At 39.8% G+C, this 14,563-nt stretch overlaps 1 protein-coding gene across 1 annotated transcript in view; it reads left to right on the forward strand.

The window, feature by feature from the left end:
* MED14 (mediator complex subunit 14) overlaps positions 1-14,563 on the forward strand; it is a 79,073-nt gene that overhangs the window by 48,655 nt on the left and 15,855 nt on the right. The window contains exons 17-23 of the mRNA XM_006864268.1: positions 226-386; positions 473-619; positions 2,216-2,307; positions 3,286-3,438; positions 3,757-4,026; positions 7,232-7,378; positions 11,140-11,251. Of these exons, the coding sequence (XP_006864330.1) occupies positions 226-386; positions 473-619; positions 2,216-2,307; positions 3,286-3,438; positions 3,757-4,026; positions 7,232-7,378; positions 11,140-11,251 (1,082 nt within the window). The remainder of the gene's footprint in view (positions 1-225; positions 387-472; positions 620-2,215; positions 2,308-3,285; positions 3,439-3,756; positions 4,027-7,231; positions 7,379-11,139; positions 11,252-14,563) is intronic.

Genomic DNA, 14,563 nt, shown 5'->3' on the forward strand with positions numbered 1-14,563 from the left:
AGGAAAAAGACCAATGTCACTTTGTTAAAGTGAGTCCTGATCTGTGGTGATGTGAATGTTGTGAGTAGTTTAAATGCTATAAATTGTCTCCTTCCTGTGCGGAAGATACGTAGTAGTGGGGTTTGAACTGAAGCTCTGGTTTCACCTTGCCTGTCATTGTGTTACATTGTGCTTTTGCCTTTTTGTGATGTAAAGTGTACTTCATATGCTGTCTTTCATCACCAGAATTCCTCCATGTAAGGGTGTAAATGAGGAAACTCAAAAGGCTCTGGACCGCTCTCTTCTTGATTGCACTTTCCGATTACAAGGTAGAAATAACCGCACATGGGTGGCAGAGTTAGTGTTTGCAAATTGTCCACTTAATGGGACTTCTACCAGGGAGCAAGGTGAGAAATTTCACACACTTTGTCTTTGGATATTTCTGGATATTTGTAGTATTGATTATTATTAATATTCTCTTTTAATCCTGTAGGGCCGTCAAGGCATGTGTATCTGACATATGAAAATTTGCTGTCTGAGCCTGTTGGTGGTCGAAAAGTGGTTGAAATGTTCCTTAATGACTGGAATAGTATTGCACGATTATATGAGTGTGTATTGGAATTTGCACGTTCGCTACCAGGTACATGTGATAATCTTCCTCTAAAAATTTTTAAAGGTAAAGCATCAATATTGTAAAAAAATATTTAGATTTCTTCAAAAGTATATTTAATGAGAAATAAACTCTCCCTTTCACCTCAGACTCTAGCTTCCAACCCTGGAGACAGCCACTGTTAAGTATCTTAAGTATCCAGAAATGTTTACACATCGGTATACCATATTATAATAATAGTTAATACTTGCTGAGTGTTTACCATGAGTCACACAATATAATAAACAATTTGCATATGTTAAGTCATTTAATCCTCAGTCACCCTATAAGGTAGGTATTTTATTGTTCCTTATTTTACAAACGAAGAAAACAAGTCTCAGAGGCTTAAGAAACGGGCAGAAATTCACATGGCTAGTAAGCTACAGACCTGGCGTTGAAACCCTTAACCACTGTGTTGTATATCTTGCCCCCTCCCTGACTCCATTTTTTTTAATCTTTGTTTTGTGTAAATTTGGTAAAGGTTTATAGAGCAGATCATTCTCCTTTCAACAATTCTTAGGCATTTTGTTTCATGTCATTGATTACAGTGTCTCACAATGTAACTAACATCACTGGTCCCACATCTTCCCTGCTTCCTCTTTCTTCCATTTCTTCTCTCGTAACCCTTCTGAATTTTGTCCTTGGGCAAATGCTACCTTTTGCTGTCAAATGGTTATTATTCTAGTATTATTGTTCCCTTCATAGACCTGGCTATTACTCTACTGAAAATTGAACCATGGGGTGAGTCCCATTTCCAGACCTGAAGGATGACTAACTCTTTTGTAGAAATAGAAACATATGATGTGCCTTATGGTGTTGCTTTTTTAAACAAAATAGCTACAGGTATGTCACGTGACATCCCTGATGCGTTCTGAGAAATAGGGTCTGTTGTGATTTGTACATTGTGCAAACACCGTATTGAAACCTTATGAGGCCTACTTCTAGGCGTCTTTGTTTCCGCCACTGCTGCTGGTGGAAGCTGGAGGAATGGGCGGCAGCAGCAGTGGGAGCAGTAGCAGCAGAGGAAGAGGAAGGCCCACCTACTGTTCCATCTACCTACCTCCTTGCTGGACAGAGCTGGAGAGCCTTGTCCTCTGCCTCACCTGCCTGGACCCCACCCGTGGTCCAGTGCTGCAAGAGCCTTTAAAACCATTGGTGGTGTGCCATGGAATCACTTCTGACTCATAGCAATGCTGTAGAGGAGTTCCAAAGCTGGAAATCTTTACAGGAGCAGAAAGTCTCATCTTTTTCCTGTGGAACAGCTGGTAGATTTGAATTGCTGACCTTGCGGTTAGCAGCCCTGCACGTACATTCACTATGTTACCAAGGCTCCTTTAAAACCATTAGGGAGAAATAAACAAAAGGAGAGCTGCTTTCTTTCTTTCTTTTTTTTTTTAAATAACACCTGTGGGACCATGGACATATGTGGTTAGATGTTTCTTGAACAGGTGTTAGTGGTACATACCTGTATTTGGAGACTTACCTGCCTAGGCATACGATGCTGCCCAAATACCCTCTTTTTCAGATGTGTAGTTTAAGTTTTATGTGTACAATCTTAATCTCCTTTTTTTCCCCCTCTCTGTTTAGACATACCTGCTCATCTAAACATTTTCTCAGAAGTTCGTGTTTATAATTACCGAAAACTTATCTTGTGTTATGGAACCACCAAGGGAAGCTCAGTGAGTAGCTAAGCTTTTGCAGCTAAATACTAAGTCTTTGAATTCAAATCCTGAAATTGCTCTCATATAATTTTTTTAAATAAAAAAATATGAAGTCTGCCTTAAAATGATTAAGAGCTTGTAAAAATCTGGACAAAATGGTAACTTGTAAGCACTTTATTGATTTAAATAAGTTATCGCATACTATGTTTTATCTTGAAACTTTGAAAATTGAAAGCAAAGGCAGTAGTACCCTCATTGATGAGGCATATAATCTTGGAGAGTTGCAGACCAGGTAGTGTATCTTTGGCATTTGTGCTTTTTTTCTCCGTTAATTTCAAGTCTGCTTTGCAAAATGATTATTATAAGGAAGATTATGGATGGTTATGAACAATATGGTTTGTCTTTGCTTTGGTTCACATGATTGTTAACCTTTAATCCTATCATTATAAGGTATTCCCTGTAATCTGTAGCTTCGTACTTTTTCCCTATATCATGTGCTAGAGATTGATATATAAAGTGCTAGAAATTTAGTATAAAAATTCAGTCAGCTGGCTTCTCTCTGGACTCTTGCTTCAAGTCCTATCAGAAATTACTTGAGTATTTCAAATTGATTAACCAGAGGTGCCTGTATTTGGGGTGGTGTCCTTTCCCTTTAAGTAGGTGCTCCTTAGTATAAATAATACCCAGAGGGGACATTTCTTCAGTTCAAGAGAGAAAGGAAAAATAATGGTAATTTTCAAATAAAATTTAAGTAACAGTTTTTCTTTAGTGATGTCTCTCTATTTTATGTAGTAGGAATGAGTTGTCTAGCACATACATGTTCAGTTAATAGACTGGTCCATATTAACAGCACATCTGAAGATTACAGAGCTCAGTCTTATTTATTAAATCTCATTTAGTTCTTTGGCATTTTGCTCTGCTATTTACAAAATTGTTTTCCTCTTCTTAAATCTGTTACTTTCTCAGTTTCTGAAATATGCCTTCTCTTTTATTTAGATTAGTATCCAATGGAATTCCATACATCAAAAGTTTCACATTTCTTTGGGAACTGTTGGCCCAAACTCAGGTTGTAGTAACTGCCACAATACCATCCTCCATCAGCTTCAAGAAATGTTCAACAAAACACCAAATGTGGTTCAGTTATTACAGGTAATTAAGTTTCTGTTTACAAATAAGACTCGGCCAATGTCAGTGTCGCATACAAAACTGAAATAATCATGCGGACTTAACTTGTGTTTAAATGACAGGGTAAGTGCCTTTCTTTGTCTTTTCTAGCCTGCATTTTTCTGTAAAAATTTTTTTATTTATTGACAGTGGACACAATGCTCTAATTTGCATTTTCTTCTAGGAGAAGTTGTCTGGAGTATACCCGAAGGACATTGTCTCATTTGTGACAGTTTTACATAGAAACTTCTGAGGTTTTAGAGTTTGTGGAAACTGGCTGCTCTCACTGTTTGTTCCTTATAGGTACTGTTTGACACTCAGGCTCCACTAAATGCCATCAACAAGCTTCCCACTGTGCCAATGTTGGGCTTGACCCAGAGAACCAACACTGCCTATCAGTGCTTCTCCATTCTGCCACAGTCTTCCACTCACATCAGACTGGCCTTCAGGAACATGTATTGCATCGATATATACTGCCGGAGTCGAGGCGTTGTGGCAATACGGGATGGTGCCTATAGTCTTTTTGATAATAGCAAATTAGTGGAAGGTTTTTATCCTGCACCAGGACTAAAGGTAATAGACGAGTATGATGCAAATTTAGCGTGAACATAAAAATGATAACTGAAACAATTCCTTTGTGGGGCAAACCAAAATATCACTGTTTAAACTTAGCACATTTGTGTGTGTGTGTGTGTTTTTTTTTTGTTGTTTTTTTTTTTAATTGTGAAAAAGATCATGTTTTACATGCAACAAATCACACACTTTGTTTTATCTCCATGATTGCAATCCCCTCCATGGAACAGCTCGTATCCCACTTGCTACCTGGATTTCTTGTTTCCATTCCTTCTCCTTTCTCAGTTGTCAAGTGCTGTTGAGTCAGTTTCGACTCATAGCAACCCTGTAAAGGGTTTTCTGAGGAACTGCTGGTGGATGTGAACTGCCAGCCTTGCGGTTCAAGCCGACCTTGCAGTTCAAGTCGACCTTGTGGTCCAGTGCTTATCCTACAGTGTCGCACCAGGACTGTCTACTTGGCTGAAAATTGAGCCATAGGTGTGAGTTTAGTTCCAGACCTAAAGGGTGACCAAGGGCTCTAGTCTCAGGGTTTCACCACTTTCATCAGACCAGTAAGCTGGGCCTTTTTTTTATGTCACTGAGTTTTCCACATTTTCTCTTATTGGATCCAGGATCTTGCAGTCCTGGTGTGGCGCAGTGGGATAAGGCACTGGACCACAAGGTCAGTTTGAACCACAAGGTCAGTGGTTCAAACTCACCAGCTACTCCTTGGAAACCCTATACAGGGGTCTCTGTGAGTAGGCTAGCTTGATGGCACTTAACAACAACAACAACAGCATCCAGGATCTTATAAAGTGATCCCTTTCAGAGCAGTTGATAGTAGTAGCTGGGCACCATCTAGTTTTTCTGGTCTTAAGTCCAACGTTTAATTCATCATCTCTGCAACTTCATTCTGAAGTTTTGAGCTAGAACTCTAAGAGCTACAAGCTGTGATAAAGTGGTATATGACTGTGTATGAAATGGGGAAAAAGCCCTTTTCATTATTTCCTATGGTAAGTGAGGTTGAAGATATTGAAGAGAGTTGCATTTGCTGGTGGGAACACCCCAACTGACTGTTGGGGATTTGTAGAGAGCTTTTAGTTTTTATTATTGGCAACCATCAGTTTAATAATGGTGCTTATTTAAACCGTAGGATCCTGAACTATAGCCTCCAAAGATTCTTGCATAACAGCTAGTTGTACATGCATATCATTTAGAATTAAAGCATTCCAAAAGGTTTGTTTTGAAAAACAGTCCCCTACAGCACACTCTTGCCATTTTCTGATTTCTCAGAGGCCCCTAGTTTCAATTCTTAAACCGCTGCTTCTTGGTATTTAATGTCCATTATCTCTAAATAGCATACTTAAATTGCCTTTTTTTTTTTTTTTAATCTTTTCAGTTGAGGGCGTTATTTAATTCTCACAATGGAAAATTAGGATTTAATTCTTTTTCACATGTTCCTTTCCCCCTTCTAGGCTGTTCCCAGTGCATCAACCCACTCTTTTCCTCCTGTCCTTGCAATATGTTAGTGTCTTTTTTATCTAGTGTTGCTATAACAGAAATGCCACAAGTAGATAGCTTTAATTTTAAAAAATAAAGTTATTTTCTTACAGTTTTGGAGCTGAAGTGGGAATTCATATGCTAGATCTGTGGGAAGGTTTTCCACTCTCTGTGGGCTCTTCAAGTTCTACTTCCTGCTTCCTTGGGGATCTCCATGTGGCTTGGCATCTATCTTACCCCATCTCTGCTTGCTTGTTTAATCGCTTTTGTGTGTTAAAAGAGATTGACTCAAGATGCACCCTGTACTAATCCTGCCTCGTTATCATGAGAAAGACAACCCATTCCTGAGCCCATAACCACAGGTATAGAGGTTAGAATTTATAATCCATAATAGATAGTCACTTTGATTAGATAACTTTTCAGTGTTTATTACTCTGTATACATAAACACTGGTTCCTCAGCCATCTAATTTACTATGATTACTTTTTCTTGTTTGCTCATTATTTTACTTTCCTGGCAATTAATACTTTTGTCTGCTTAGCTTCCTCTGTCATTAACTGTAAACTCTCTTTCAGTTATGTAAGTCACCCTCAAAACCTTCAATACTCCATGTCATTTTCTTGGTCTACTCCTTTGCTTTGGTGGAATACTTCTACAACAGTGACTTGAAAGAGGGAAGTTAACTTGAGATCTTGCATATGTGAAAAAATCTTTGGTTTATGCTCATCTAATTGAGAGGGTGGCTAGGCATAAAATTCTAAGCTGGTACTCAGTTTCTGCTAGAATTTTTAAGGCATTTGCTCCATTATCTTCTATCTTCCATTGTGATTGTTGAGATGTTTAATGTTGTTCCAATTCTTGCGTCTTTAAAAAAAAAAAGTATTGTTTCTCTAAGGAGGCTTCTTTGGTTGTTCCTTGGATCACACTCGTTCTGAAACTTCAGATGAGGACTTAGGAGATTGAGTGGGCACTGTCAGTTTGGAGACTCACATTGGTAATTCAGTTATCACTCAACCATCTACTTTGCAGGCTCCAGAATATATTGCTATTTTCTACTCCCATGGTTTTTGTCTTTGTGACTTGCTGATTCAAAGGAGTTTATTTTCCCTCTAGATTTAGTGGGAGGGAGAAGATGAAATGTGTGATATGAATCCATCATCTTTGAAACTTTACTGTGATTTTGATGAACTTACAGTCTTTATTTTGGGAGGGTGGGAAGGTGGAGGAAAGAGAATCTGTGATGGTAGGTAGCCTTGTTCCAGTTTTTCTTGATACCAGTGGATCCAGATTAAATTTTATAAGATAAAAAGGGAAACATTGGCTTAGTCTTTTCACTTAGATTTCCTTTGTCATATTTCTAGCTTGAAAATAAAGTCTCACTAAATGGAAATGTTCCCGTGTTTGAAGTTACTTACATTGACAGCATACATCTTTCCATTTCACCTTCCATTTCTGAGTCAGAAGTTAACGAGAAAATATTTTGACTTGGTGTTAAGAGGTGCTACAATGTACTTCTTTCTTTAACCTTTTGCTTGGGCATGATTTCTTAATTGATAATATTTTTTAGTTAAATGTTGGTTTTGCTATTGACTGTTTTCCTTCAAAATTAGCAAAATCTCTTCTAGGTCATCCTAATAATCGTGGTTGTATATCAAATGTGTATTTCAGAGATGGATATAATAAAGTCAGATAAAATAATTTAAATTTTCCTTGTTTATGTCCATAGACATTCCTGAATATGTTTGTTGATAGCAATCAGGATGCTCGAAGAAGGTCTGTAAATGAAGATGATAATCCCCCTTCTCCAATAGGAGGAGATATGATGGATTCTTTAATATCACAACTTCAGCCCCAGCCACCACCCCAACAACAGGTAACATCTAGCTGAAATTCCAGTGTCACATCTATGTAACTTAACAGACTTTATAGGTGTCTTGGCTTCTTCATTGGAAAATAAGGTAATCCCTTCCCACGATATCGAAGAAATCCATATGAAAAAAATCATTAATAGAGGAAGAGGGAAGGAAGGCATCCAGTACCAGAAGCAGCATTAACCTCAGATCATTCGTGCATTTAACATAACTTCATGTGATCCCAAGAGTGGAAGCACTATCTGCGGGATATGTGGGGGGCTTTGGGAGAGTGTCATCACCATGTCTTGGAAGAAAGATGTCATTAAAGTAGAGCACAGTGAACTAAATGTTCAGTAGGGCCTGCTGCAGAGAACAAGTGGACAAGTTTCAAGGCTTTTGACCTCAGACTATTTGGATAAATCACATTGTAGAATCTTAACGAGCTTTGAGTTTTACCCCGTCACTTTCATGTATCCCGAGGAGCAGCTGGTGGGTTTGAACAGCCAGCCTTGCAGTTAACAGCCCAATGCTTATCCCACAGCGCCACCGTGGTTCCTTTTCTTCAGTTTCGGTGTACAACATAACTCACTGTTTCTCACCCAGAAGCTTTCATGGAACAGCATAACTTGAACTGAAAATTCACTTTGTTTGGTATTCCCACAGCATTTTCTACTGTTGACTACTATGGCTTGAATTGTGTGTCCTCCACAAGTTATGTCGAAGTCCTAATCCCTCTGGTACCTGTGATTGTGACCCTGTTGAGAAATAGGGATTTTCTTTTGTGACATTAACGAGGTCATGCTGCCATGGGTTGAGTCCTATGTCTAATCCCTTTTGAGTGGTGTTTTATACCAAGTGAAAACAGACAGGGAGAGACACCATGTGGCAGTGAGAGCAGACGCGTTTGTAAGTAGCATGGATGGTGACAGCTGGCAGAGACTAGGAGAGAGGCCCACAGAAAGAATTGATAAAGTTTTACAGCTTAGCTCCCAGAACTGTAATCAAATTACTTTCTGTTCTATAAAGCCACCCACTTGTATTTTGTTCAAGATTTTGTTGTTGTTATGTACTGTCGAGTCAATTCCAACTGACTCAGTGACCCCGTACAGGGTTTCTGAGGTGGGTTTAAACTGCTGACCTTGTGGTTTGAAGTCCACTGCTTAGCCTACAGCGCCACACCAGGTGTCTGTAGTTGTAGGAAATTTATGAGACCTAGCTTTTGGTCTAACTACTTAGTAACTGAAATTCTTCAGTGAGAAGTTACAGGGCTTACATCTTTGACAGACTCTTATCAGAGGGGAACTTGGGGGAAGGAATATTACCCCTAGCCATTATTTAGGGGATCCCCTCCCCCCCCACACTATTTGATTCCTTTCTTAATCTTCATAACTATACGAAGGAGCAGCTCAGCAAAACCCCATGTCAATGCCTCTAACCAAGGTGTGGGTCGTGTTCCCCTCTGCAGGTCTTAGAACAGGAGTTATCTTGAGTAAGTCCTCTGAGGATGCTGATTCATCATAGGGGAGAAGTGCCTCAGGCCAGCAGATGCAAGAGCAGCTCTTTTCTATGAAAGCCACTTTCTTGTGATGTAGGTCCTCCCTATACCTGAGATGGAGCAAGGGACATATGAGACACATCTTTTGGGGGATAAAAAAGAAACTGATTAGTTCTGCAAATCATGGCTGACTACTGACCACAGCCATTGTTGTTTTGTTAACTGCCTTCAAGTTGGTTCCGACTCATGGTGACCCTGAATAGGGTTTCTGAGGAGCAGCTGGAACCGCCAGCCTTACAGTTCAAACCGGCCTTCCAGTCCAGGGCATTAACCTGCAGCGCCACACCAGGACCACAGCCATAGCAAGGCCAGTGTGGTGGGATCAATGGAAGGAGAAAGTCGTATACTGTTTGCCCCTCCCCACAGTTAAGTTATTCATTGGCCCATCTATAATTACTTTTGTTACTTAATCATAATTTGGCCAGTGCTGGGTTATGAATATTCTCAAATTGAAGAGCTCTGAGTTCCAGTGGCATTATTTGATTTTGCTTTTTCATGCTCTCTCTTCAACTTGTAAGTCAAATTTTAATTTTTTTTTATACCAGTCAGCATTCTTTTAAAGAATATTTATTGGTTATAGTTATAAGTGACTTTGACCTTAGATACTCTTGTCAATAGAACATTTTGGAGAAGTATTTTAGTCTTCAGTTCTGTTTTGGTTACCTATATTGTACTATACAAAAAATAAAGTTCAAATGACCAGAAATACAAATAGAACCCACAGTGAAATACTACTTTGTGCCCACAAAAGTGACTTAAAAAAGGAAAAACTCTATAATCCATGCCAATATTTGGTAACAGGAGCAACTAAAGCTCTCATTTACTACTGGTGGGCTGTGTAAAATGACCACTTTGGATAGTATTCAGCAGTATTCTAAGATGCCAAACATGAACATCATGCATGCCTGACATAGTGGATGCAACAATGGGCTCTCAAACATAGGAAAGATTGTCAGAATGGCACAGGATCAGGCAGTGTTTTAGTTTTGTTGTACATAGGATCACTCTGAGTTCAGAACAGACTCGACAGCAGCAAACAGCAACAGTGATTGAGCCATTCAACTCTATAAGGCAGAAATACAGCAGAAATACATCAGAAAACACAAAAGAATATTCACTGCAGCATTATGTATCCAAAAATTGTAAGACAAAGTAAGTAGTAGAATGAGTGAATAAATTGGGATATGTTCATACAATGGGATATTTTACTGAAATAAAAAAACATACTACTGCTCTCTGCAACAACGAAGATGCATTTCACTGGCATAATGAACAAAAGAAGCTAGGCACTAAAGACTGCATTCTGTATTTCTAGGAAATGGCGGGGGTGGGAGGCAGAGACAATGACGTGGAGAGATGGAGTGGCTGGGGACTTGAGATCTAGAGAGGGAATGGGGCTGTGTGTTGATGATGGCGGGGGGGGGGTGGGGGTGGGAAGGCACAACTTAAGGTTGAGTAATGAAAATACAAAATCTCGCTTGCCTTTGGGGAGGTGGTAAAGACTTGGAAGATGGTGTACCAGAGAGACCTCTGGGGTGTTGGTAATGTCCTTTGTCTTGATTTATGGTAGTTATGTATGTAACCGTTCATTAGGCTATACACTTAAAACTGTGTACCTTAATAATATGTGATTCATACCTCAATTTAAAAAGATAATGTAATTAGATGATCCCAAGTTTATCACTAAATTTTAGGGTATACAGTGACTAGAAGACAGGTTTAACGACCGTAATTGATTAATTTAAGATTCCTCCAAATGGAAGCTGCACCATTTTTTAAAAACTTACAGCTAAGAAAGAAAAAACACTGTCAGTTAAATGGACAGACCATCAATTGAAAGACACACTCTGATTTCAGTAATATTAAAGTGGGCAAAAAATATCATTCTGTTGTATATAGGGTCCCTTTGAGTCAGAATCAACTTGACAGTACCTAACAACAAGAATCGATGGAATGTGGTAAGTAGGCGAGAAAAAAACATTTTGAGGGGTATCAGCATTGGTGATGTAATGTGACAAATGAGGATGTGGGTATGTTTAAATGTTTCGGACGTTTATGTAGATTTGTGTTATTGATGTGTACTGCGCATGTTTGCATACCTAGTATTTCTGTTAGTAACCAACGAATTATGTAGTGTTAAACATTGTAGCTATAATCAGGAAAAGCCATACCGTCATACTATATGCAGTTGGTTGTCATATCAACATTTACTTTTCTCATTTTCAGCCATTTCCAAAGCAGCCAGGATCATCGGGCGCTTATCCTCTTACTTCACCTCCTACATCTTACCACAGCACAGTTAATCAGTCTCCCTCTATGATGCACACCCAGTCCCCAGGTAAGCTATTTTCCAATCCTGTGTACATGGAAGCATTATGCATGTTAGCCTTAGGCCGCAGAGAGAACTTGCTTTAGTAGACTGTAGCTATTTGCCATTCATTCAGGGTGGCTGGGTTATGATACCTGTCTTGATAGTTTGGGAGCACTTTTTGTTTGTTTGTTTGTTTTAATTTCAAACTTATTTTATTGATCTGGTGCTACCAATAACAATAATCCCAATTTCTTTTTGATCTATAGCATAGAGAAGATTTGATAGGATTTATGCAAATCTGTTTTGACATGGACATTCACTGTCATTTTTAACATTTTTTCATCCAGTTTTCTCCCTAAGTAACAGGAGTTAAAACTAGGCTCTGAAAATACTTATATTCTTCTTATTGTAAACCTATTTTTTTAAACGTTTGAATGAAGTGGAGGTGTTGTCACCCCGGGCCAGCCTCATGGCACAGCTTCCCTAACCTATAACCTATTGCTGTTGAATCCATTCCAACTCCTAGTGACAGAGTAGAACTGCTCTGTAGGGTTTCCAAGCTTGTAAACCTTGATGGAAGCAGACTGCTACACCGTTCTCCCACAGAACAGCTGGTAGATTCAAACCACAAAGCTTTTGGGCAGCAGCTGAACACTAACCACTGCGCCAGGAGGACACCTGACACAGCTTCAGGGAGTATTAATCACATTTATGTCAGAGGCCAGCAACCTAACTCCTGTGTGATAGACCATGCCCACAGCCTGATTTTGTAAATAAAGTTTTATTTGAATCCAGCCACACTCATGTATGTATAATCTATAGCTGCTTTCCTGCTACAGTGGTTTTCCACAGAAAAGTTTAGAGACTCTGATACATGTGAATGGTGCCTCCTAGAAGTAGGCAGTGCCCAGTAAGTTTGTCCAGACAAAATGGTTCTGTTGACAACCCCATGAAGTGCACTATAGGGTTGCTTGAGAATGCCAGATTTTTACTTTGAACTGGCGAGTTCTGGGATATCTCCTGAGCACTTGATCTGTGCTGGATGTTGCCTGGAGTGAGTCACATACCAGCCATGTGCATCTTCCTAGCAAGGAAGATGGGGATGAGATTTCTGGGTACCTGCCAGGGCCCACTCCTAATCTGCTCTACATTAATGTTTTCAGAGCACAGTGATGCTCCTAAAAGAAGTTTTAGCATATAAGGTATGGTATGTAATGTGGGATATAAAGTATGATAAGAAGTCAATTTTTTTAAGCATTTTATGAGGCGCTTCAAAATGTACACAGAAAAATGTCATTATCTTTTCATTCCATTTTTCACCAACTATTTAATATATCAGTCTAATCAAGTAAGGAATGCATTTAAGTAGTTTTGTCCCATTTGAAGGCATTTGAGCCCATCAAACACAAGAAAATCTTTTACATAAAACTCTGATTAGTGAATCACAAACACAGGAAATACATTTGCTTGAAAGTTTTCACATTGAAAACCAGAATTTGCAATGTATGTATATTTTTCCAATATAAAATTAAAAATCTATATGTATCGTGTGTATGAAATTTATATTGAGATTGTTAAGTGCCATCGAATCAGTTCTGATTCATAGCGATCCTGTGTAGGTTCTGAGGCTTTCAATGTTTGTGGGAATAGAAAGCCTTATGTTTCTCCTGAGTAGCAGCTGGTGGGCTCAAACCACCAACCTTGTGATTCGCAGTCCAGTGCTTATCTTATGGAGCTACCGAGATACTAGAACCTTGTTAATCAGCAAATAAAAGATACAAGGACCTCACTTGTTAGCCGGCTAGCTTCATTTATACAATGGGAATAATAATGGAATACCTTTTGCTGTAGAGGTGTGCAAATTTAATGAAATAATCCACATAAAGTCTTTAGTGTGGGGCATATGATTAACACCTCTAATGAGGGGGTTTTGATCCACTCGTTATAATTCACTGTGGCCAGAATTGGGCTGCTTCACAACAACCCTCACTGCCCAGGTACTCGCTCTGGCACTGGCAGACCCCCACCTCTGCCCCATGGCTCACATTAGAACCACTCAGCTTGAGCTTCCAATGACCACAGTAGTGTGGCTTTAGAAACAGAAACTAGTCCTCATTTTATAAATCTGTAGTTTTCCTTTTTTTTTCTTAAGTTTTTACTTGAGGTGGGTGGGTTTCTGGAGATGCCTTCTTTGCTACTGCCTGCCTCATTCTGACCCCCTGACCCCATCTCCCCACCCCCGCACTCCCCCACACAGGTTAAGCTGAGGCTTGAAAAGCAGATCTGAGTTAGCTGGGTTCAAGGGCCTGTAGAGAAGAACGTACTCTAGGCAGAGTGTGCAGGGAGAAAGACAGGGCTCTGTCAGAGAGTTGGGACTTAACTGTCTGAGTGATGGGGAGCTGTGGTTGGGTTTTAGTAGGAGAAGGTCATGGTTAAGTTTGTACAACTGAGAGAAGGGTAAGTGTGGTAGAGGAGCAGATTTTGCCAGGAAGGAGGTGAGTTCTGTTGAATCTGTTGAATTTTCAAGTACCTGGGAGACTTCTAAGCCACTTGTTAAATGCCATCCTGATTAGGGTTTCTGAGGAGTAACTGGTGGGTTTGAACTGCCAACCTTTGGGTTAGTAGTTCACCAGGACCCCTCTTTTGTTGTTGTCAAGCTGGTTCTGACTCCTGTCGACCCTCTATAAGATTTCCAAGGAACGGTTGGTGGGTTTGCAGCACCGACCTTGTAATGACCAGTCCAGTGCTTATCCTGCAGCACCACAGCAGGACTCTCAGGACCCGTCCAGGCAGTTCCTGCAGCTCATCAGATAGCAGTTAGTCACATAGTGGACTTGGATGTTGGCATCCTATCTAGGACTGTTGAAGCTTTGTGTCAGAAGGACCAGGTTCATGGAACCAAGGGGAATATGTTTCTACAATATGAGTTGAGATTGTCTTTGCTTACAATAAAGGGGAAACTGTCGTATCAAAATGATTATAGTAGCAAATATGTATATAGTGCTTGTTGTTAAGTGCCATGGAGTTGGTTCTAATTCATAGTGACCCTATATAGGGTTTCCAAGGAGTGGCTGGTGGGTTTAAACTGGCACCTTGTCGTTTAAACTGACCTTGCGGTCCAGTGCTTTATCCTACAGCGCCACACCAGGGCTCCATATAATTGCTTCTTGTTGTTAAGTGCCAACTCATAGCGACCCTGGATAGGGTTTCCAAGGAGCAGTTGGTGGGTTTGAAATGCCAACCTTGTGGTTAGCAGTCCAGTGCTGATCTTACAGCACCACACCAGGACTCTATATAATATGGTGGTGGTGGTAGTGGTGATTATGTGCCCAGGAGTCA

This window comes from Chrysochloris asiatica, unplaced genomic scaffold (assembly GCF_000296735.1).
Source record: "Chrysochloris asiatica unplaced genomic scaffold, ChrAsi1.0 scaffold00062, whole genome shotgun sequence".
NCBI classification, from domain to species: domain Eukaryota; kingdom Metazoa; phylum Chordata; class Mammalia; order Afrosoricida; family Chrysochloridae; genus Chrysochloris; species Chrysochloris asiatica.